Source organism: Cyprinodon tularosa, unplaced genomic scaffold (assembly GCF_016077235.1).
Source record: "Cyprinodon tularosa strain WSP-4 unplaced genomic scaffold, ASM1607723v1 ctg1012, whole genome shotgun sequence".
Classification (NCBI taxonomy): Eukaryota; Metazoa; Chordata; class Actinopteri; order Cyprinodontiformes; family Cyprinodontidae; genus Cyprinodon; species Cyprinodon tularosa.
The window spans coordinates 26,716-48,512 of record NW_024037797.1 but is presented as its reverse complement, the minus strand read 5'-3'; the positions used below and the strand labels follow the sequence as shown (position 1 = coordinate 48,512).

At 38.6% G+C, this 21,797-nt stretch overlaps 1 protein-coding gene across 1 annotated transcript; it reads left to right on the top strand.

Moving 5' to 3' along the window:
* Window positions 1-381: 381 nt before the first annotated feature.
* pax3a (paired box 3a) lies at window positions 382-20,541 on the top strand. Its single transcript, XM_038278062.1, has 9 exons — window positions 382-747; window positions 1,222-1,457; window positions 2,153-2,282; window positions 2,445-2,588; window positions 12,493-12,692; window positions 13,783-13,948; window positions 14,066-14,286; window positions 19,201-19,464; window positions 20,394-20,541. Exons 1-9 carry the CDS (start codon window positions 663-665, stop codon window positions 20,409-20,411), a joined length of 1,464 nt encoding a protein of 487 aa, XP_038133990.1. The 5' UTR covers window positions 382-662; the 3' UTR covers window positions 20,412-20,541.
* Window positions 20,542-21,797: the final 1,256 nt, after the last annotated feature.

Genomic DNA, 21,797 nt, shown 5'->3' with positions numbered 1-21,797 from the left:
GTAAATGCCAAAAAAAGTTGCATTATTTTTTTCAGTGTTGTTTCATGAGGGAGTTTCCCCAACTTTGCAGAATATTTCCACCATAAACTCATCCTGGGGTCAGTGATGTGGTGGATTCTCTTCTATTAATCCTAAATTGCTCCAGGCTCACTGATTTACATTTATTTACTATATCAAAAACGTTTACAGTTATGAAAACTTTAAAGCAAACACTCTCATGACAAGTTGACCTCGTGAGGTCAATACAAGCGCAACTTCAGCTCCTTCTGTCCAATCACTGAGCTCCCCCTTCTTCCTAATGTCCGGCTCCTCAACCAATCAGCGCAGCCAGCTGAGAGTCAGAGGGGAAAGCGTTCACAGATAAAAATCTTTGACCAGCATCCATCCTCTCAAAGCATCTTTCGTATCCTCCGAGGACCTTCCTAAAACCCGGAGTATCTGTTCTGAGCTCTAGTCCGGCTGCTGGGATAACTTTACGCAAACATCTCTGCGGCCTGGATAACATTTTCTTCTCCATCTGTGGCAACCTGTTACTCAGGAATTCTGACGGCTGTAAAGGGTAGCTCACATAAAAAAAAAAACAGACAAGAGTTTATTTCTTTCTGGATTAAAAGTATCAATCAGAGGCAACTTTACTCCTAGTGACAGAAATTGGAGGAAATATGACGGCGCTGGCAGGAGGCTTGCCGAGAATGATGAGACCGACTCCTCACCAGAACTACAGCCGGGGAGGATACTCGCTGGAAGGTAGGAAGTCAACACCAGTTGCTAATGGAGATAACAAAAAATTGAGAAAAAAAAAAAACACACACACAAAACCCCCCCCCAAAAAACAAAAAACTTAGTAGGTTTTGTTTTTATTTGATTTCTTGAAATCAATAATAATAATAAAAAAATGTTTGTGAAACAAAAAAACAAAACAAATAAATAACAGCATTGTATAACTCAAGGGAATAAATTAAATATTTAGAATGATAAATGATATTATATATATTGTTTCAGATATTTTTATATTACATTTTCTGTTACGCAAATTAATAAATCAGAAATGAAGAATGCATCATAGTAAAAACCATCTTTTAAACTTAAATGTAGGCTATACAGTTGTTTTTTAAAATGTAATGGCAGAGTAGCCTATTTTATGATATTATCTTTTGGTATTAGTCATGCGTTGTTTGGGAAAATACAGTATCCGGCTGAATAAAAGCGCTCCCTGTTCAGTTTCCACTCCATTAGGGCAGGGTCGGGTCAACCAGCTCGGAGGAGTCTTCATAAACGGCAGACCTCTTCCTAACCACATTCGCCATAAAATCGTGGAGATGGCGCACCACGGTGTCCGGCCTTGCGTCATCTCCCGGCAGCTGCGGGTGTCTCACGGCTGCGTCTCCAAAATCCTCTGTCGGTACCAGGAGACGGGCTCCATCAGGCCGGGGGCCATCGGAGGCAGCAAACCAAAGGTAAGGGGCTCTAAATCCACATGCTGGGTTTTCTGTGCATATAGGTTAAAGTAACAACCTTTCTATAGAAAGAAGAAGGTTTGTCGGAAAAATCCGAAACTTTTTTTTTATCATTTCCTCTTTCTTATTTTTTTATTTTTTTGCAAGTTTAATATTTTACTTCATCTGTATTTAAAAAAAAAAAAAACCTGTTATGTTGCTACTTATTATAATATAAATGATTTTCAATCATGTTGTAAGTAAGTAATTGTATATAAATAAGATTTTTCAGAATTCTGTTACCCACTCCACCCCCTTTCCTTCTTCTTTATAATAATTTTTTTAAGAAATTTATCAACATACTGTACCATTTATCTATTATTTAATATGTTAATACACTGTTACACATATATTTGCAAAGTATCTGTGAACCTTTCATTTATTTAATTTTCTCCCCTCTTTAAAATAAAAATATTGGTCCAAATCCAGTTGAAGTTCTACCTACTTCTGTTTTTATGCAATGTGCATAGAAAAAAGCAGGACAAGTGTCCTGTTGTCTGTCATTTAAGAATTTTAAAAACTATACAAATAGAGAATAGAGTCATGGATGATTAGAATGCCTGTATATTTTCTACATTAAGAGACTTTGTGCCTTCTTCCAAGACTCATATATATTTTTTTATGTAACATGACTTTTCCTGTTTTTCTCTTTAAAGCAAAGTGCTTCTCCAGAAGTGGACAAGAAGATTGAGGAGTATAAAAGAGAAAATCCTGGCATGTTCAGCTGGGAAATTAGAGACAAACTACTGAAGGATGGAATATGCGACAGGAACAATGTTCCCTCAGGTAAATCTAAATTAATATCATAAATAAGTTAGTTTTGATAACAATAACAATGTTCAAATTCTTTGAATGCTTATATAGCTGTTTGGGAGTATTTTGGCCTGTATGGATAACATCTATAGCTCTATGAAGACCTAAGTTATCCTATTCTTTACTGTTTCTCAGTGAGCGCCATCAGCCGTGTAATGCGCTCCAAGTTTGGGGGAGTTGGTGAGGATGAGGAGGAGGAGGATGAGATGGTGAAGAGGACGCTGGAGGAGAGCGAACCCCGGACGAAACACAGCATCGATGGTATCCTGGGAGACAGATGTAAGTCATCTAAAATAATGAAAAAGTAGAAAAAAAAAAAGTAGAAGATCAGATTTCCATAACAGTATTTTATTAGCGTTATGGTGCAGTAGGTTCCCCATTCAAAACAACAAAAGCAACCCAAAAGAACAAAAAGTCAACCTTCAAAATAATATCATTAATTTAGCTATCCATTGAAATCTATTATTTAAAGTTTTAAACAGTTGCTTACGTTATGTTAAGGCGAAAAGAAAAAAAAATCAAAATCAAAACAACAAAAAACAAAATAAAACAGTGGTTGTGCAGACAAGCTTTAAAGAAATCCCTTCTCTGCCTTTCAATCATGAGAACAGTTTTTTTTTTTTTTTCACTGCACTATTCGGAAACTTGAGGATGAACTTCATCGAACAAAGCGCAGAGAGTCTATTGAGGCTCACACCTCAGTCAGACATGCACAAAAAGCCAAAGTCCAGCAAGTAGGGCGTTGTCATACAAAAAGATGCCGGAGCTTTTATTTTTAAATAATGAGGTGAGAAAAGAAAGAAAGGAAGAAAAAAACTACAATGACAAAAAGGGGGTGAGAGAAGACATCATGAACTCGCAATGAGCGATGAATTATTCAGGGAGCTCCTGCGCCCTAATTGCACAAAGAAATGCCAATTTAGGGCCTTCTCTCACTGTTAGAACACTTTTCTTCTTTTAAAAGAAGCAAGGACTTTAAGACAAACACCTGTTGATTTATAACCTGTTGGGGACGCAGCTCAAAGGGAAACAGGGACATAAAACATGCAGTTTAGTTAATAATTAATAGCCTGATAGATGTTGTTATTGCCTGGATATGTGCACTTTTAATTGTAAGTTTTTTTAAAGTCATACAAGAAAAGGCAGTTGGGCTCAAACTCTAAATTTTGGTATTTTTGCAGCCTTTTTTGTCTAGAGTAGAAACCTTGACGCCTTCAGTGATCGAGCACAGGGAAACTGTTCTCCTCACTAGATTAAATCCAAACCCTTTATTTCTCTTCACTTTCATCTCAGACTGAAGTCCGCCCCCTTTTCCTTTTGGCCCAAGGCGACCACATTTAATACGGGGTCTGTGTTGGGACACTTCCCACCCTCTTTATATAGCCCATAGCCATGGCGGGACAAATCCACTGACTTGGTAAAATGAGGTGTTGATTTTCTTGAATAAAAATAGAGTAATCAAAGTTATCATTTCTGTAGCTTTAACATCTGGAGAATGTACTTTGTTAAAAAAGTTTTATTTTACTTTTTTTAAATGAAACATATAATTGCTTATTGGGGCATCCTATATTCAAGCATCCCCTAATCCAGATCAGCTCTATTTCATTTCATTCTTGTGTCTCTTTGTGGAAAGCAGTAGTTGTTTTTCTCTTTTATAGCACTTCATTAGAATGTGAAAAGAGTGGTTTGGGGACTGAGGGAGGGTCTTCTGGCCAAATATTGATTAAGTAGGTGTTTGTAGAGGCCATTGTTGTGGCAGGGAGAGGCCTGTTGCTCTCTGCCCCTCTCTCCTCTACCACTATTGTTGGCTTTCCATTAAGTTCTAAGATCAAAGCTGACTCATTTAGATTTATTTGTCTGGGAAAATGAGAGCTAAGGTTTGTGGGATAAAGTACACAGTGGCATCAGTATGTTGCTGGGATGTTGTTGGAAAAGCCATTTTTCGCGCAATGTGAGCATTTTTACTCATATAGTAAAGAATTTTTTTTTTTTTATTAGAGTTAAAGGGATTATCATCTGTCATTTTAATTAATTAAATGCATTTGTTTTCACAATATCTCAGTTTTATTTCTTAATCATGCATCAGTGTCAAAATTGTTGTTTTTCTATTAAGGTGCTTGATTTAATTGATGGCATCCTCCATCTATTAGTGTTAGCACATTAGCCTTTAGCCTCATTTAACTAATTAAAGTAACCAAAGTCATAAAAGACAGCCACTCTTGCAGGATCTTTTATGACAGGACGGAATGGGGTGGGGGGGGTTGAAGACAGAAAGAAGAAGGAGGGGGGAAAAGAAAGCTCAGAAATACAAACAGTCAAAGGGATAACTTTTCTTTAAAAGGGAGTCCTGCCGAGCCAGAGTGAATGAGCCCAGTTCTTTCAAATGTGCCATGGTGAACGCAGTCAACATGTAATAATTGGTCTCATTGAGGTGCATTCCAACAATCTGCTGCCATTCTCCTGCCTCCATTGTGCAGAGGCAGGCAAATAGCCAAAGGGACAGGAGGAATCAAGTGCTGACAAAACATGAAAGATTTAGCTGCTTTTGTCACAGGAGCTGAGTAGGACTTTGTTTGTGTAAATAAACTGGGGCTAGATAGGCTCCCTGGGATCTTGGCATGGGTTTAGGATGAGGGATATTATGTGAAAGTGAGAAGGACTGAAGAGTTAATGTCTGCACTGTAGCATATGTGGAGTTTTGAAGCTATTATAATGAGTGCGTAGCCCTAGGTTCAAAAAACAGCAGGGGAGAAAATGTGACACCAGAACCTTTCCACATCTACTATCTTTTAGCAGGAAAGGACAGATTGTTTAATGCAGTGTAGTAATATCCTTCAAGTGTAACTGATATTTTTTTAGATTGTGTGACTTAATGCCCAAACACAGCCAGAGGAATGTCTGCTCTGATCACATTTCCTTTATTTAGGGCTTTATTCCTTTTTTCACATGGTAATAGTGTTTATATTGCTTGTTTATTGTGCCAATCTGCCATTTATAAAACAAATCATAACTTAAATATTCAGATAGATAGGTTGCACAAGAACCTGAAAGTGGAGATAAAATGTTCAAAATCTTTTTAAAATATTTGAAGTGTAGTCGGTATTGGCATTAGCCCACCTTTATGGAACCAGTTAATGCTTTGTGGAACCTAAATGAAGTAGGAATTTGCTGCTAGAATTTAATATTGCTACTTTACATCCAGTCTAACTAAGTTTTGAGTATTTCACAACCACAATAATAACAGATATATGTTTAAAAAAAACTATATTCTGTATGTGCAGAATTTGCACATATCTAAAATTATTGCCAATTACAAATTCTTGTGTGGTATGTCTGCAGATTATGCCCATGTTGATTTTTTTTTTCTTTTTTTGCCATCTTGCAAAATACCCCAAACTTAAAATGGGTGTAAATTTGTAGCAAATTTTAAGTCTTGCAGAAAATTCATATGATTTTACATTTTCATATGAGTTTGCATTTTCCTTTAATTTTTGGGCGGAATTTGGCTTAATGCATCCTTCAGTGAATTTTGGTCAGCTTTCCTGTCACTGTTCAGAATGGGTGCTTTGCACAGCATGATGCTGCCAACACAGTCTGTGGCTGTGGGGTTTGAGTAATTGGAGGGATATGTTGTGCTAGTTTTCCTCTGTATATCAAATAAGCTCTAATCCCCCCCAAAAAATGGGATTAGAGAAAATTAACCATATCGTTTTTACCCAGACTTTTAAAAAAAGGCCAGATGTGTGAGGTGTATGACTTAGCTGACTTGTCAACAGATTCTCCTCACCTGACCTGTGGATCTCTGCAGCCCCTCAAGATATAGTCTTTCTTGATCTTCATGCTATGGTGTGGTCTAGGGTTTTTTCCCTCTAATATTTTGTAACAAACCTATGAGGTCTGACAGAACTGCTATGAGGTAAAATATAAACTTGGACTCACACAGACTCTATTGCTAATTAGACCAATTGCTTACTGAATTTTATTTCCGTGTGTTAGAATAAAGGAGGTTAAATGCACTGCTTTTTCATTTTTGTTTGTAGAAAAAAATGAAAAAGAAATTTTTTTTTCTTTTTACCACTTTGCTGCTATGCACTGGTTTTAAATGTTGCAGAAGTACATTCAAATTTCGGTATGGGATATGCCAACATGAGAAATAGAAATTTAAAGGGAATGAATACCTTTAAAATGTTCTGAAGGTGGATAGTTGGCCTCCTAAATATAAGCAGTCAAAACGTTTCTCCTTTTTGTAGAATAATTCTCAAGACTCTCTTTCTTCAGAAAGAAAGAAAAAATCCACACTGGCTTATCTGCAACTGAATACAGACTCTATGCTTCATTAAAGCCTCTTTCTCTGCTGGCACCCACAATGTGATCCACCCAATATTAATTCAAAGGACAATTAATGAATGCAGGCCAACTTTGAAGTAATGGGCCGGGGTCCTGCCCCAAGCCAGCCCCTTGGCGCTGATGTACTCCTTGTATTCTCCCTGACTAACCCCAGAGACATTGCAAAGTGACTGAAAAGAGAAGTACCAAGCAATAGAAGGTCAAGAAGAGGAGCCCCAACAGAAAAAAGAGCTTTCTATTTCCTCCAAGTATTAGCCAAGCAAAACTCTGTGATGGGGAGGATAAAGGGGCGTGAAGAGAAAGGGGTCGGGGGCATGGGGACTTTGCAAAGAGGGACACAATGAGATGGTTAATTGAGTAAAGCCAGACAGCGTTGTCAGTCACTTAACTTTGTTTAGGCTAAGTTTTTGTGGAGTTCTTTCGTCTTCCACATTGCACATTATGGACATGCCAGCAGAACTCTGTTACTGACTGATTGATGGCTTTTTAAAAATTAAATTTGTTGCTCTAGAACCTCTCATTTGTAACACTGAATATAAAATACACAGAAAATAACATTACATTGAATTTATGGGGTTGACAGTAAAAGTGAGCAATCCAGTGAAGATACATATATTTTCTGTTTAGCATTACTTACGTTTTCTTGAGTTCCATCAGTGAGGCTGTTTCCACTGCAGTTCCATGCAGTCGCTGTGAAAAGGTCAAGGGCCAGATTGGGGTCACTTGACTGTTACAACTATTAGGCCCCAGGAACTGGAGGTTAGGATAATGTTTGCAAAAGATGTCAACTCAAAAACTTGTGTAAGGATTTCAAAGCAATGCTCCTGCACTTCTTTGGAGTTAAATATCTTCTTAGATTTGTGTTTACCAAGCAGTGTTTTTTTAAAATGTGATGCTTGATCTGGTTGTCATCATTGCTGGTTTGTCTCTGTTTGACTGGAACATGCAACAGCCTAGCTATTTTTGCTTACAGCCCAGTGTGAGCTCTGCAAGTTGCTTTGTCTGCACACAGAGGGTGGAAATGCCACCGTGAAACCATCCCACACTGTGCATAAATAATAGGCCTGCAGGGCCATTCGCCGCTTCTTGTCACTGTTGCTGTGATGGACAGAGATACATCTTTCAGCTACATATCGCCAGCTCCTTCTTTGTCCGTTAAGTGCCAACCTCCTGTGCTCTTTCGCTTAATTTTGTTTTGTGTCCATCACATCATCATCCTACTCTCTTTTTATTTCTATAACCCCCCCTCCACTCCCTTTCCCAGGCAGCTGCAGGTTTCTAGGGGCTCTTTAGCAAGTCAAGTGAGCAGCCCACTCACTCCCATTTTTTCCCTTAAACTGTTAACCCCAGCTGAGTCCATAAGCTGTCAGTTTACTATTCTTCCCCCCTTCGTGTGCATCTGCTCGCTTTGGCTCTATGCGACACGCAGCTATTTTATTCAGTGGCCCACTCGCACCAAACTCCCTGGCCTGAAAGGGCTAGATCTACTTCCCTGGGCAAATAGCGAGTTCATTTGTCTCTTATGCCCTTTGTTTTGTGTTGCAAACACATGTCACCAGCTCAATTACCTTCTCTATTAAAAGCCCCAGGAGGATGGGCCAGCCAGCCCCTACTAAGACAAGGCCATAAACTGGCCCATATGTTTTGGTTTATCTGTCCATATGAGATTCTTCATTTCTTATCCTTTGTCACACTTTTCATCTCTTTTATTTACCATTCCAAACCGCGGGTGTGGACTTCTCTGCACATGTGAGCAAAGAGTAGGTTTTATGTAGCTTTAGCTGTCTTCTTATATTAACCTCTCCTGAAAAGTGAGAGAGAATGGAAGAAGGGTGGATGTCCGCCAAGATGAGCCTGTGCAGTAAACAAGATCAACCTTTATTCTCACGCCAGAAATTCTTAATGCTTTTATTATTTTATGGGGTTAGCATTTATATTTTAGACTGCATTTTACCTCTTGCTGATTCATGTGTATTGTTTAGAGATAAAGTCTGTAAAGGTATTTTTAAAAGATAATTAGTCTCTAATTACTATATTATCAGGTTTTATTCTGAGTCACACTAAAACTTATTTAAATAGGACAAAATAAATTTACTGACACAAGTCATTCACGACATCTTAAAATATGCTTGATCTGGCAACATAGAGCATTTGCCTGCTGTAGCTCTTGTTAACCTGCTGAGTTAAAATTACATTAACATACAAATGCCCATCATCTGTTAAATGGCAAGATAGCAATTAAAACATTTCCTTTTCTGAAAATTTAAAACACAACATCGGGAACAGTCAGCAGTGACTTAGTCCATAATAAACTTAAATGCTGTTGCTTCCAAAACAGTTTTTATACAGTTACACAGAGAGGGTTGCAAAAAAAAATATCTCAGTATGTGTAATAAGATGTTAAACTAATTGAAAAATAAAATAAATAATAAATAAATAATAAATAAAATATACTTAATAAAGAAAATATAATATTTAATTAAAAATACATAATTTGAAAAAAATGATTAAGTTCAGCTAAAATCCGTATTGAATGAATCCGATTTTAGTAATAGTTATAAAGAAATTGTACTAAAGCACTTTTGTTAGCAACTATTATAAATTTATTACATAAAAAAAATCAATTAAAACAACAAATGTGAAAAAAATGAATGTCAAATTTAAAAAGCAATACATAAGCAACAAAAAATAAACAGTCACAAATAAAAGGCCTTATAATAAAAGAAAGTTTCAAACAAGTTTTAGTTCTGCTGCTAAGATAATAAAAAACTCGTATCTACCCCCTGGTTTTAAAAGATGCTCCATGGTAAAGAATCAGAACACAGCTTTATGACTAAACAGAATGTGATATTAAGAATTTAATGTCAGAGCTTGAAGTTGCTAAGGAAAATTCTGCCTCTTAGGGACTATGTTAAATTTTCATTTTTGTCCTGATCAAGCTGTTATTGAATTTTGGGTTGCTCTAGTGTTTATGTGTAAACATAAAAATATCCTATATTTACACTTAATTTTGAACACTTGGTAACAATGAACTTGGTAAAATGTTATATTCTTTAGTTCTTTGGGTTACAGTAGTCCAACTATGAACTGCTGTGTTAGATAACAAAGGAACTCGTCCTGTATGGGATTTACAGACATGAATAGAGCATTCTCTGTCACCTGTTGCTTTATCTACTGCAAACCATTTGGTTTGGGTTTTAAAGTGATGCCACAGTTACTTCCCTTTTAATGCCTAGTATCATCTCCTGTCATTGCTGTGCTGAATGTGTGGGAACAAGCCTGCGCCTGCATTGGCGTGGCTTTAATTCATTCCAAGGCAGTGTTAGAACAGTGTTTTAAAGAGTTGGAGATGTGGATGTATGGAGATGGGTGAATCCAGGAAAGAGACAAGTGATGTGAATAGCTGAGGTGAAAAGACAGGTCCCATTTTTTTTTAACAATCGCTGCCTCCCCCTCATTCACCATAGCTGTGCACCCTCCACCTCCCACCCCCACCATCTCCTTCAGGTGCCTTCAGCTTTCCTTCTCCTCTCCATGTCAACCCTTTTGACTTCCCATCCCCCAGCTTTGTGCCCCTCAGGCCATGGAATGAGGGGATATAGGGGTGCTCCCCTGCTGTGCCCCTCCACAGCCCCAGTGGCCCTTCTCTGGACCCTTTGTGCCCCCTTTTTTCTCCTCCTACTCCTCATTCCCCTACTCCAGCCCCCAACTTACTCCCCCCCCTCAGCTCCCCTGCTGGGCAGGTGACAGGCCCCTGAATGAGGGCCCGGGCGTCCCTGATGGCTCCTACAGATGGAGCGTGGTAATCGGTCCAATAGAGCCCTGCCACAGGCTTTTCCCCACTGTGATACAAAGGCTCAGCCACATCACTCCCCAAAAATAAAGGAAAAAAGGGGGTAAAGAAAAAGACAGAAGAAAAAGACAAAGAGCAAGTGGAGGATGACAAAAGCATCACTGTCATTTGCCATTAAGATTCCAAGATGGAGTGTTTTCTCTAAAATTACAAATAATAAAAACAGGATAAGAAAAAGAGGAAATGGCAAAAAAAGAGAGGGAAAACAACAAAAAAATTTAAAAAAGAGTTGGGGTGGGGGGAGTGATCCTATTGTTAACAGATCAAATTGATAACTGTTGCCTTCAGGTTTTGAAAGCTTTCGTTTTCTCAACAGAACAGAATTGTATTTTTGTTAAATTAAATACTAAAATTTGTTTTATTAAGCAAAATAATACAGTTCATTTCAGGAGGATCCTCAGTTAGTCTGTTAGGATGGTGCCTCACACTGGTTTAAATCTAATAATAAGCTTGTCTCAGAGTCAAGATCTTTTTTTTGTTTGCCAGCGGGTTTTTGAGTAGCAGCATTCCCAGAGGCCAAATCCATGTATAATGCCTGGTCAGACACACACTGGCAACCACTGCAAACATTTCCTGCCTTCCTTGCAGAGGCTCCAGAGGCAAAGCGAGATCACTGCCCCCTCCCTTTACTCCCCAAACCCCCAAATGTCTGACCTGGCACTTTTTTAATTAAAGCCTATAAATCTAGAGGATTACAAAGACTGAGGTATCTGAGACAGAACAGCCTTTCTCTTGCTTACACCTGCCTTTTCGCTTTTGAGATTTTTTTTTCACTATCTGTTCATTGTATGAAAAAAGATGCATGGACCTTCCTGATTTGGTCTGGGCTTGATTTAGGTGTAAATTTCAGTTCCATCTCTTTCTAAACGCATTGTGAAAAGCTAATATTCCAGAAGCAGCAGATGGTGATGGGCTGTAACAGGTCGTCATTTAATTTAGTCTTTAACAACTGTGTAATAGCACAAATGTAGAGATACACTGTTCTCTCAATAGTTTCTACTGTTTATTGATTTCTCTTTTCTGCTGAGTTGCATGGCCAAATCTCTTTTCTGTTAGTTCCTCCTATCCTGAGAAAGCAGATTAAGAAGCACCTGCAATGGGCTCCCTTTCCTTTGCTTCTGAAAATCAGTCTAACACACAGCATGGCTGATGCTGGGAGAGACATGGTGTCCCAGGCGATAGATGCCCCAGAGCGATCTTGTCCTCTTTAATCCATGTTCAAGCAGGCTTTTGCTTTTGATCCCCTGGGAACCACTGAGGAGTTTAAGAAATCAGGAGAACACAATCTACATGGCTCTATGTAAAGTGCTGTGCAGCAGCTGATAAGCTTTTTTAAACTACTAAGTCTAAATAGAAACTATCTTATGTCTTATGTTAATCTATTAAACATCAGTTCTGAGGGATGAATCCTTTTAAAACCAGGTATCTGATTTTTATAACGAATTTAAGGATGAAAAACTTTCTTTGTATCATTGCGATGACTGAATAATAGGAATTATCTTAACCAATTCACCAGCTCTAAAATTAGATCAATTAGAGTGTTTAAGTATATGTTTAAAACTGGTTCTGATTCTGTTCCACTGAGCAACTCAGCAGCTTCTGGAAAAAACTGTTGGTGGACTTATAAAAAAATATCTAGCTACATTGTGCTACATTGTGCTCTTTCACAATGAAAAAAACATATTCCTTTTTTTTTGACATATTTTTTTAGAGACAATCAATTAGCATAAACTAGTCTTGTGGAATTAATGCTATACCAGGATTAATTCATTTTTGAATTGAAGAGTTCTAAAATGCATATATTTCATTCAATCAAAAGACAGTTTAGAACGGATCCTTTCATTGAGTTGGTTGCAGTCTATATCTGCAACACACATTATGGTCTGCCTTATGTTTGATTGTGCAGATACAGGCTGCAATGCCTAATCCTGTGTGTGCAGTCTCTCCAAATCATAAACTAATGTTTTCTTTTTCCGTTTCTAGCTAGCCACTCGGACGAGGCTTCCGATGTGGATTCTGAGCCAGGCCTACCTCTAAAGAGGAAGCAGCGCCGCAGTCGCACAACCTTCACGGCTGAGCAGCTGGAGGAGTTGGAGAGAGCATTTGAACGTACGCATTACCCAGACATCTACACGCGAGAGGAGCTGGCTCAGAGGGCCAAACTGACAGAAGCTCGAGTTCAGGTTAGAAACATGAGCACACATGCAAGTCTTAATCCTAACAGCATTGGAATCTGTTAGTCTGAGATATCTGGGTGTTAAGTTGTCTTAGGATGTTGCTACACATTCTTCACATCCATTAGACATGTGTTCTATCCCCAAAACACCCCAGGACCCCTCCTAACACTTCCCCTGTCACTGAACATAGTTACACTCACAGTAGCAACTATATACAATGACAGTTTTCTATTTATGTCAACATTTTGCGAAAAGGGGGCTATGTTAAGATGTGCAAATAGATGCTTGATTTAGATAGGCTCTGGATGTAGCCTTTAAGAGTCATAACAGCCCTCTGGTGTTATATTAACTCTGTGTTTTTAAGTAGCACACAACGAGGTGGTTTCACCGCTCACCATAGATCTTAAGCATAGTTCCCTATAAAGAGATAAGACTTTGCATCGAAATATTATAGATGACTCAAATCAAATCACACTTACAGTGCTTGCTTAATTGTCTCTTCACAGATTTCCACATTTTGACTGATTCCAAAAGTTGAAAAGAAGTGTAATGTAATTTTATAACATAGACCAATGCACACTAATACACTATTATGAAGTAGAAAGAATGTAATAATCTTCCCGTCATCTTTTTTTCTTTATCGGGTGATAAAAAAGCAAAAAATCTGACCTTCTTCTTGGCATGCTTCCACAATGGCTAGATTTTTAGAGGAAATGACAAATAAATGGATCCCTGTAACTCTCGCAGAGTTGTTTTATACGTCTTCGTTTTTCATCTGGTTTATGATTTTCTTTTCCAGCTATACTCCTGTTCTGGAGGGTGGGTTAAGTAATAGTTCATTTCTAAACCTTCGGATATGGTTTTATAGCCTAAGCCTGGCTTAAACTTAGCTGTAAATTCATTCCCGGTCCAGCTTCTATGTTCCTTGGTCTTTGTGATGTTTGAGATGTTCCCTCTTACAAACATCTGAGGTTTACACCGATCAGTTCTTTAACATAGAGATTTTATTTTTTCCCTTTTTTTTCTCCAGCTTTTTGTCCTTACATGCAATAAACTCTCTGTATTTAACCCATGTTCGATTCTATTTTGCTTTTAGGTGTGGTTCAGCAACAGAAGAGCTCGGTGGAGGAAACAAGCAGGAGCCAATCAGTTAATGGCTTTTAACCACCTTATACCAGGCGGTTTTCCGCCATCAGCCATGCCAGGCCTCCAGCCTTATCAGCTGTCAGAAAGCCCTTACCCTCCAACCTCTATAGCTCAAGGTGGGTATGAGTAAACAAAAACTTGCTTCAATTAACAAACTCTTGTGACTTATAACAGAGCCAATAGACATAATAAAATTTAAACTGCATAACAAATTTCTTTTTTATTCTCTGCAGCTTCTGAACAGCCGAGTACGGTCCATCGGCCTCAGCCTCTACCGCCCACCTCCGTCCATCAGAGTGCACTCAGCTCATCTGGAGCTTCCCAAGATGGAGGCTCAGGATATTGCCTTTCTTCTGGAAGACACAACTTCTCAGGATATTCAGACAGCTTTGTGTCACCAACAGGACATGCTAACACCGTTAACCCGAGCATCAGCAACACCATCTCACCACAGGTCAGTTCTATTGAATTAAATCAAACAAACACAATCAAATCAAATCATGTTATTTTTAGGCAAAGTGTGCATCATAAAGCAATTCATTTGTTTAGGATAGTTCAGCAGATAATTATAAACTACACATACTTGTCGTCTTCCGTTTCATCCGATACTGGGTTGCAGTGGCAGCAGTCTCAGTAGAGACTCCCAGACTTCACTCTCCGCAGACACCTCCTCTTGCTCCGCTGGGGGAAGCCTGAGGTGCTCTCAGGCCAACGAAGAGACGTAGTCCCTCCAGCTTGTCCTGAGTCGTCCTCTAGACCTCCTCTCAGTGGGACATGCATGGAACACCTCCTGAGGGAGGCATCCAGGGTGCATCTGAAAAAGATGCCTGAGCTACCTCAGCTGACTCCATTCGATGCGGTGGATAAGCGGCTCTCCCGGGTGACCGAGCTCCTAACTCTATCTCTAAAGGAACCTGAGGAGAAATGCACTTTCAGTGCCTGTGTTCAGGATCTTGTTCTTTTGGTCATGATTACATGAACATAGTTTAGGGTAGGAATGTAGACCGACTGGTAAATCGAGAACTTTGCCTTTTTGCTCAGCTCTCTCTTTAACAAAACAGACCATTGCAGCATCTGCATTATAGCAGCAACTGCATTAACCCATCTATCGATTTCACGCTCCATTCTCCCCTTACACGTAAAAAGGAATCTAAGATACTTGAACTCCTCCATTTGAGGTAGGGACATTCCTCCAATTTGAGGGAAACAAGCCACCGTTTTCTGGTCGAGGAACCATGGCCTTTGATTTGGAGAGGCTGATTCTCATCCTGCGACATCACACTCTGCTGCAAATAATCCCAGTGTATTCTATAGGTCTTGGCAATTGTAAACAAATTCATAAATAAACCACAAAAAGATAAAAAACATACAACTTAGAGAATAACTCCCAGACTATAGGCATTAATATTAACACTGGTGTTAATAATTTTAACGGTTGTGGTTTGTCTTAGGATTCACTACCAGCTGTTCAATGCCTTGTACCTGCAGCAGCTGTTAAAAAGATCTCAAACAGAGGTTAGGGAAACTACAATCATCTTGACTCCCCCTCTCAATCCTGTGCAGTTCCTCCTTGTCTGCTATGGTGTAACTTGAGTACTAAGCTGAGATGGTGTCATCCATTCATTCTATCTTCTCTAACAGATTATCCTTTTGTTTCTAGATCTTTGGTATTCCTTATGGCTTGCGATTTACACAGTTCCCCTAAATAATATGATGTTTTAAACAGGCAGCTATGAACCCATTACCAATATGAGCTGTCTAGCATGATATAGGATTACGTCACAATCATGCAAAGTAGAAGTGTCAAATGATATTTTGATCAATAGAATCTGATGTAGATTATAGGATGTTGAAGATGGTGCAAAGCAACTGGGCTCGTTTTCTAAGCGCACAAATAATTTGAAACACCTGCATGTGAACTGTGACCCAGAGCTCACCCTTGAGAGCTCGTTTGGTTCCATAACCCCACCTACATGTTTTGAAAGCACACAGGGACAGTGATAAGTGCATTCACATGTATACATTTCAACAGATCAGGCTCTTTGCATTCTTTAAACTTGCATAGTGATATTCACAGACCACCGTGTACCAGTAAACTAATGGCCTCATAAGGTCTACCAGATGGTTAAATAATAACACGCACAAACACATATTTCTTCATTAGACCTGCGTTAGGAGGTGTTACTGTCATGAGATTAATGAAACCTTGTCAGAATGAGGAACTCTGTAGCTGTTAATTTTTTGTTTATTCCGACAGATAGTTTGATGAGTCTAAAATGTGGTAAACGTCCATCACTGGAGAGACAGAGAGGGCGCGGAAATAAGGAAGGATGTATGGATGTCAGACGATGACACAAATCAAAACTGAAAAGACAATTATGGTCGATTACACAGTCATCAGTGTCCATCCCTGGCACCCTACAAACCCAGGAGATAGACTAACAGGCGTAAAACGAGCTTTTAGCTGCCACAAAGGGTGGCCAGCCCTCATACTTGGCATGCTTGCAAATAATTCCCATGAGAGATGATCTCCAATGCCTGTCAAGCACTGATAAGAAAAAAAAAGTCCAAAAAAACGACAACCCAAAATTAAAAAACTGTGTCAGGCAGGTTTGTTGCTTTCTTTATTGTTGGCTGAGGATATAATGATAGTTTAAGGAGCATAATTTGAAGACCTTTTGTGAAGCAAAATGTTTAATTGACTACTCTGAATTGTAAATTGCATTTATATTTTTCTTTCAATAACTAAAAACGTACTGGTTTTAATGAATGAATAATAAAAGACATACCGTACATTTCAAATTCTGGTAAACTGGCAACCTTAAAAACGGATTAAATGTACTTCAGATTAATTTACTCTGCAGATGCCCGGTTGATCTGCAAGACGGAAGCCTCCTCCTGTAACTGTCTTTGGTAACAGTTCAAATACCAAGAGGGTCAAAGAGCTACTTCAGCTCCAATAAAGAGGCCAAAGGTGTTCTGGCCCTGTGCATGGTTTCAGCATTAACCTTTGCAGGCTGCTTGTACAGAATGGAAATCTCATCTGTCAAATTGTGCTACTCTCCTTTAAGGTTTTTCTCTGTCTGGGAATGTAATCACTAAATGTTCCAGTGTCCTAATTGATTGGAATGAAGTAATCTAGCCACTCATAACAAAGTATGTAATTTATGCAAATGATTCACTTTGTTGGCTAATTTGTTTTAATTCGTGTATTCATTGCAGCTGTTTGAATATGTATTGCAGATCAGTTTTCCTCTATTCCGTATGATGATTTAATTAATTTTCAGATTTTAACTTAATAAGAGAGAGGAAATTGGAAATAAATTCATTGACATTGAAAGTAAATGACCTCTCTGCACTTTTCTGCACTCAGAAAAAGTTTACTGCTTTGTCTTTTGTGAAATTGCTACAGCTTTATGGATTTTCGGCACAATCCTTGTAGAAATTACACCCCTTCAGTTATCTGAACTCCAGATTTGTTTCTTAACTCTGGTCTATTCTACCTATTATCCTGTATACATGAGAGGATTCCGTTAACTCCAGATATGGTCACATCACAGCACCGCAAGTCCTACTTTAGATGAGGTTTGCTTTAGATCCGCGATATTTTCATCTGAGCAGATAGCTCTGCACAGAGAGCAAGTAGACAGACCGATGCCTTTTTCCATGGCTGGCGTCGTAGCTCTGATCGGGTGCATACCTAAGCAATCCTTTCTCACCAAAGAAGCAAGCAGCCAGGATTTGCACCCCCCTCAGACCTAATCCCCGTAACAACCTCAAAACAGACAGACCATCGTGGAACTGCTGCTGTTTCAGTTGCTTTAAGACAGAGCTTGTAGTCCTGAGCATGCAGTTCAGACACACCCTGGACACATGCATGTTCATACTAGTAAACTATTAGTGCTTCATGTTATAGTTGAACAGACATAGTTGATGTGACCTGATTTTAAAATACTACTTTCAAGTATCATTAGTTAAAAAGGTTATTATGTATAGAAATCACATAGTTGAAGTTTATATATCTGATATTTCCTACTATATTTTGTTAAATCTTTGTATATGACATACCTCATGTTATTTGTAGCGGTTACTTTAAATGAATATGTTAAACACAAATTCAGTATTTTATATTAAATGTACATTTTCTGATCAGAAAGGAAGTTGGAAAAGCTTTTGCTTTTCCATCAGTCTTCTTCATTTGTTCAGCAAAAAGCTACTTGGGTTTTGGTCTTGGCTTTTTCTCTGCTTTCTTTAACATGGCTTGCATTTTCCGAAGACTTTTTCAGAACTTCTCACGCAAACCCCTTTGCAGCTGTTCACAATGGATCACTGATACCCCAGCAGCCCTGACATCAGAACACAAAATATGAAAAAAAGACAGGCCTTACTCACATTTGCACATACACACACCCGCTGTTTTAGGCACGACTTTACATAAAGATAGATAGCTGCACACAAACACACCTTATGCTTGCTTCCCTGTGTGCCCTTTGTTCTCCTTTATGAGGACATGGGGATTTTGGAGAAAGACACAATATGTAATGTGATACAAGCAGTTGAAGCAAAAGAAAAGCAGTTTTGCTTACTGTAAATTCAGGTTACAAGTTATTACCACCATTCATTTTATTCAATCTCTATTGTAGCACTGTAGTGTTTTTTGACAGGATTAGAAAAAAATGACAGCTAATTAATACACAGAAACATAAGTATTCATTCCTTTTCAACTTTGTACCATTTCATTATGTTACAGCAGCATCTTAGCAGCAAAATTCACATGTTAGCTTTGGTGGATTTAAATGTTTTATTATTTTATAGTTGTGTGATACTTTTTTTATTCATATGATGGATTAAACAGTCTTCTGTTAGATGTTAAATTATTTGGTATATTAATTAGTAACTTAACACTGAAATGAATTTCTAAACAATTTAATATCTGAACTGTCTGCTGAAATGTTGGCATAAAGAAACAAACAGAAAGAACATCTGAGGGCCTCACAAAATATATTTATATTGAAATAAAATAATACACTATTTTATGCGCTGGTCTATAAGCTAAAAGCCCTAAAATATGTTGAAGTTTGGGGTTGAGATATGAAAAAAGGTCACAAAGTTTAAACATATACATTATTTTTTTTATCTTTAGCTCTAAAATCGTGGCAGACATGTCTGGTTATCCAGGAAGCTGTTCCCTGTTAGGATAAAAAAGAGAGCTACCATTCCAACAGTGACCAAAAGAACAACTTTTATGTATAATGGGAACTATAGCTGCCAATTGCAGCATTGTTTATCCATAACGGCAGAAATCGAACAACTTTCAGATATAATTTCTTCTTTTCTAATGATTTACACCTTCTGTGTCTCCTTTTAGGTGATGGGCTTACTGAACCCGAGCGGAGTGCCTCATCAGTCCCAGAGTGACTTTGCCCTCTCCCCTCTCACAGGAGGCCTTGAGCCCAGTGGAGCCATGGCTGCTAGCTGTCATGGCTCTCAGCGCTTGGAGGCCCTTCCAAGCCTGAGCAGCATGCCCCCCCTACCAAGCACACAGTCTTACTGCCCACCTTCCTACACCTCCCCAGCCTATGCCGTCGACCACCACCCTAGCTACCAGTATGGACAGTACAGTCAAAGCAAGGTAGCGTATCTGTTTTTACTTACACATTCATTTGTGCTGATTGTTTTTAAAAGGATACATCTTTCTCCAATGCCATCCTCTGGTTATTGATTTAGCCGAAACTTCAGGACCTGCATTTAATTGCAAAGACCCGTCTGATTAGGGAACGTCTCAAATCTCTGTTCTGCACTGGAATTACATTGGGGTTTAGAGATCACTAGTGGCCGGGATACTTCAGTTTATATTATCATCATTATGGTGGCCCGGGCCTCTATCTCAGCACACATTTTTACTAGCTGTTCTTCCATGACCCTGTGTGATGAGCTTGCCCATCAAACCCACAGTGTAGCTCACCTAGCCATGTAATGACCCCTGTGTAACAATGATAGCTGCCCAAATAAAAGGAGCCACATTCTCAAAGTATGTTTGACAGGAGGGAGGGGGGATTTTGTGGGTTGGAGGGCTGATCTGAGGTACAGCACCACATGTTAAGTCGGCCCATCAGTGGCAACATCTTGATGTCATTAATTTAGGCAGGGACCTGGGAGAAAACCACATGTTTTGGAGGTGGTGATGGGGGGGGACTTCTGCTAAAATGTATACGTGTATGTACGTGAACACAGGTTTGTGCGTATGAAACCATGGCGAGTAGCCTCTTTAACAGGGGGGCGATTATTGCCTTTGGCAGCCTAGGATTAGAACCATGTGTCTCTGTGGAGGTCATATTTGGAACTGTTATTGATCAGTAAGGCAGTGGCAGAAATCCAGGCTAAAACTTGATCAACTCCACAACCTTTGGGATTCTGTTTATGGTGTTTTTATCTTGGAAAAAAAAAGATTGTCTGCTTTAAAGTAACAACCATTCAGACTATAATTTTTGTCTTCAGATTTTTTATGGCTTGCAGTATGTTGCAGAAAAGGTTTAATCTCCTGTTTTCTGTCCTTTCTAGGTGCCTTTCATTATATGAAGCCCCGACATGGACTAAGAAATATCAATACTATGACATTCCTACCTGGAGAACACCGCCTTCCATTGCCCTTGCCAACTTTTACAGCCCTGTGGAGAGCAAGACCAGTACTAGGGGAGGTGGACTTACCTGGTTTAGGACTGAAGGTGCAAAATCCCCCCCCACCCCCCACCCCCCCACCCTCACGCCCATGATGCCATCCTCCAAGGACCAAGCAAGGACAGTTTATCATGCTTTGATGCAGGTGGAAAAAAAAACAACAACTTTGTGTTCATGACTTATAATTTGAATTTAAAAATAAGACTGGGATGTATTTTGAACGTTTCCACCACAAGGGGCCTCTGTGGTACTTTGTGTTTGAATGTGGGACAGGAGGGTGATGCTTCGCTCCGCTGAGACTCATCTAAGAATGCCTTCATAAACATGTCTTACTGTATATAGACTTAGATAAAACATGTGGCTGCGATTGGAAATCCAGCAAGAAGTTGTGTTGGTGCAACCCAAAGAAAGTGCAATACATCCATACCTCATGAGCTGTACATGAGCACAGATTGAGGGTTTCCTCTTATATCCTCAATGGACTGCTCTCTCATTTTAGTGGTATTAAAATTTGGGTGTGTGCATTTATCAGTCAGGGGAATATATCAAGCAATTGATAGTAGTGAATGTAGTCATACAGGAATTGCCAAAAAATATAAACACCAGATTTTCAACCAGTGAATAGTGTATTCATCTTGAAAGTTAATTCTTGTTTTTTTTGTATGTTTATTTAGTTGTTACCAGTACCTTTCTAATTTTAGTTCCAATCCTTATTTATTAAATGTTGCTTGTGTTTTTTTGTTTTTTTTTTGTTTTTACAGAAACTTTTCTAAAGTTCTCCACTGTGCTCAAGTCTTACAGACAGTTCATTATTCCCCTTATGATTTTTTTTTTTTTTTTTTTTTTACAAAGCTGGGATTTTTTGTTGTAACAAGTTTTGTGTAAAGTATAGCACTATTACTATTTATAATAAACAACATACAAAATAAAAATGTTTGCACATTGAATTACTTCTATATGTTGGTGCGGTATAAATTAAAAAAATAGCTTAATTTTAAATTCAATAACCAACTGACAACAATTTAACAGTTCAAAAAAGGTAAAATATAAGTTAAATGTCTCAATCGTTCCCTTTGTATGATTATTGTCTTTGTCGAGTTGCTATTCTGAAAGAAAGCATCATGGCCCAGAGGGTTCTATTCAACCTTAAGAAAAGAAATTATCTTTAACATTTTATCAGAATAAATGTGATATGTGTTCTATTATTTCACTACACAAATATAGAAAGAAAAATCATACTTTGTCTCTGCTCCATTTTGTAAAATTTGATTTTGAAGGCTTCAGCGA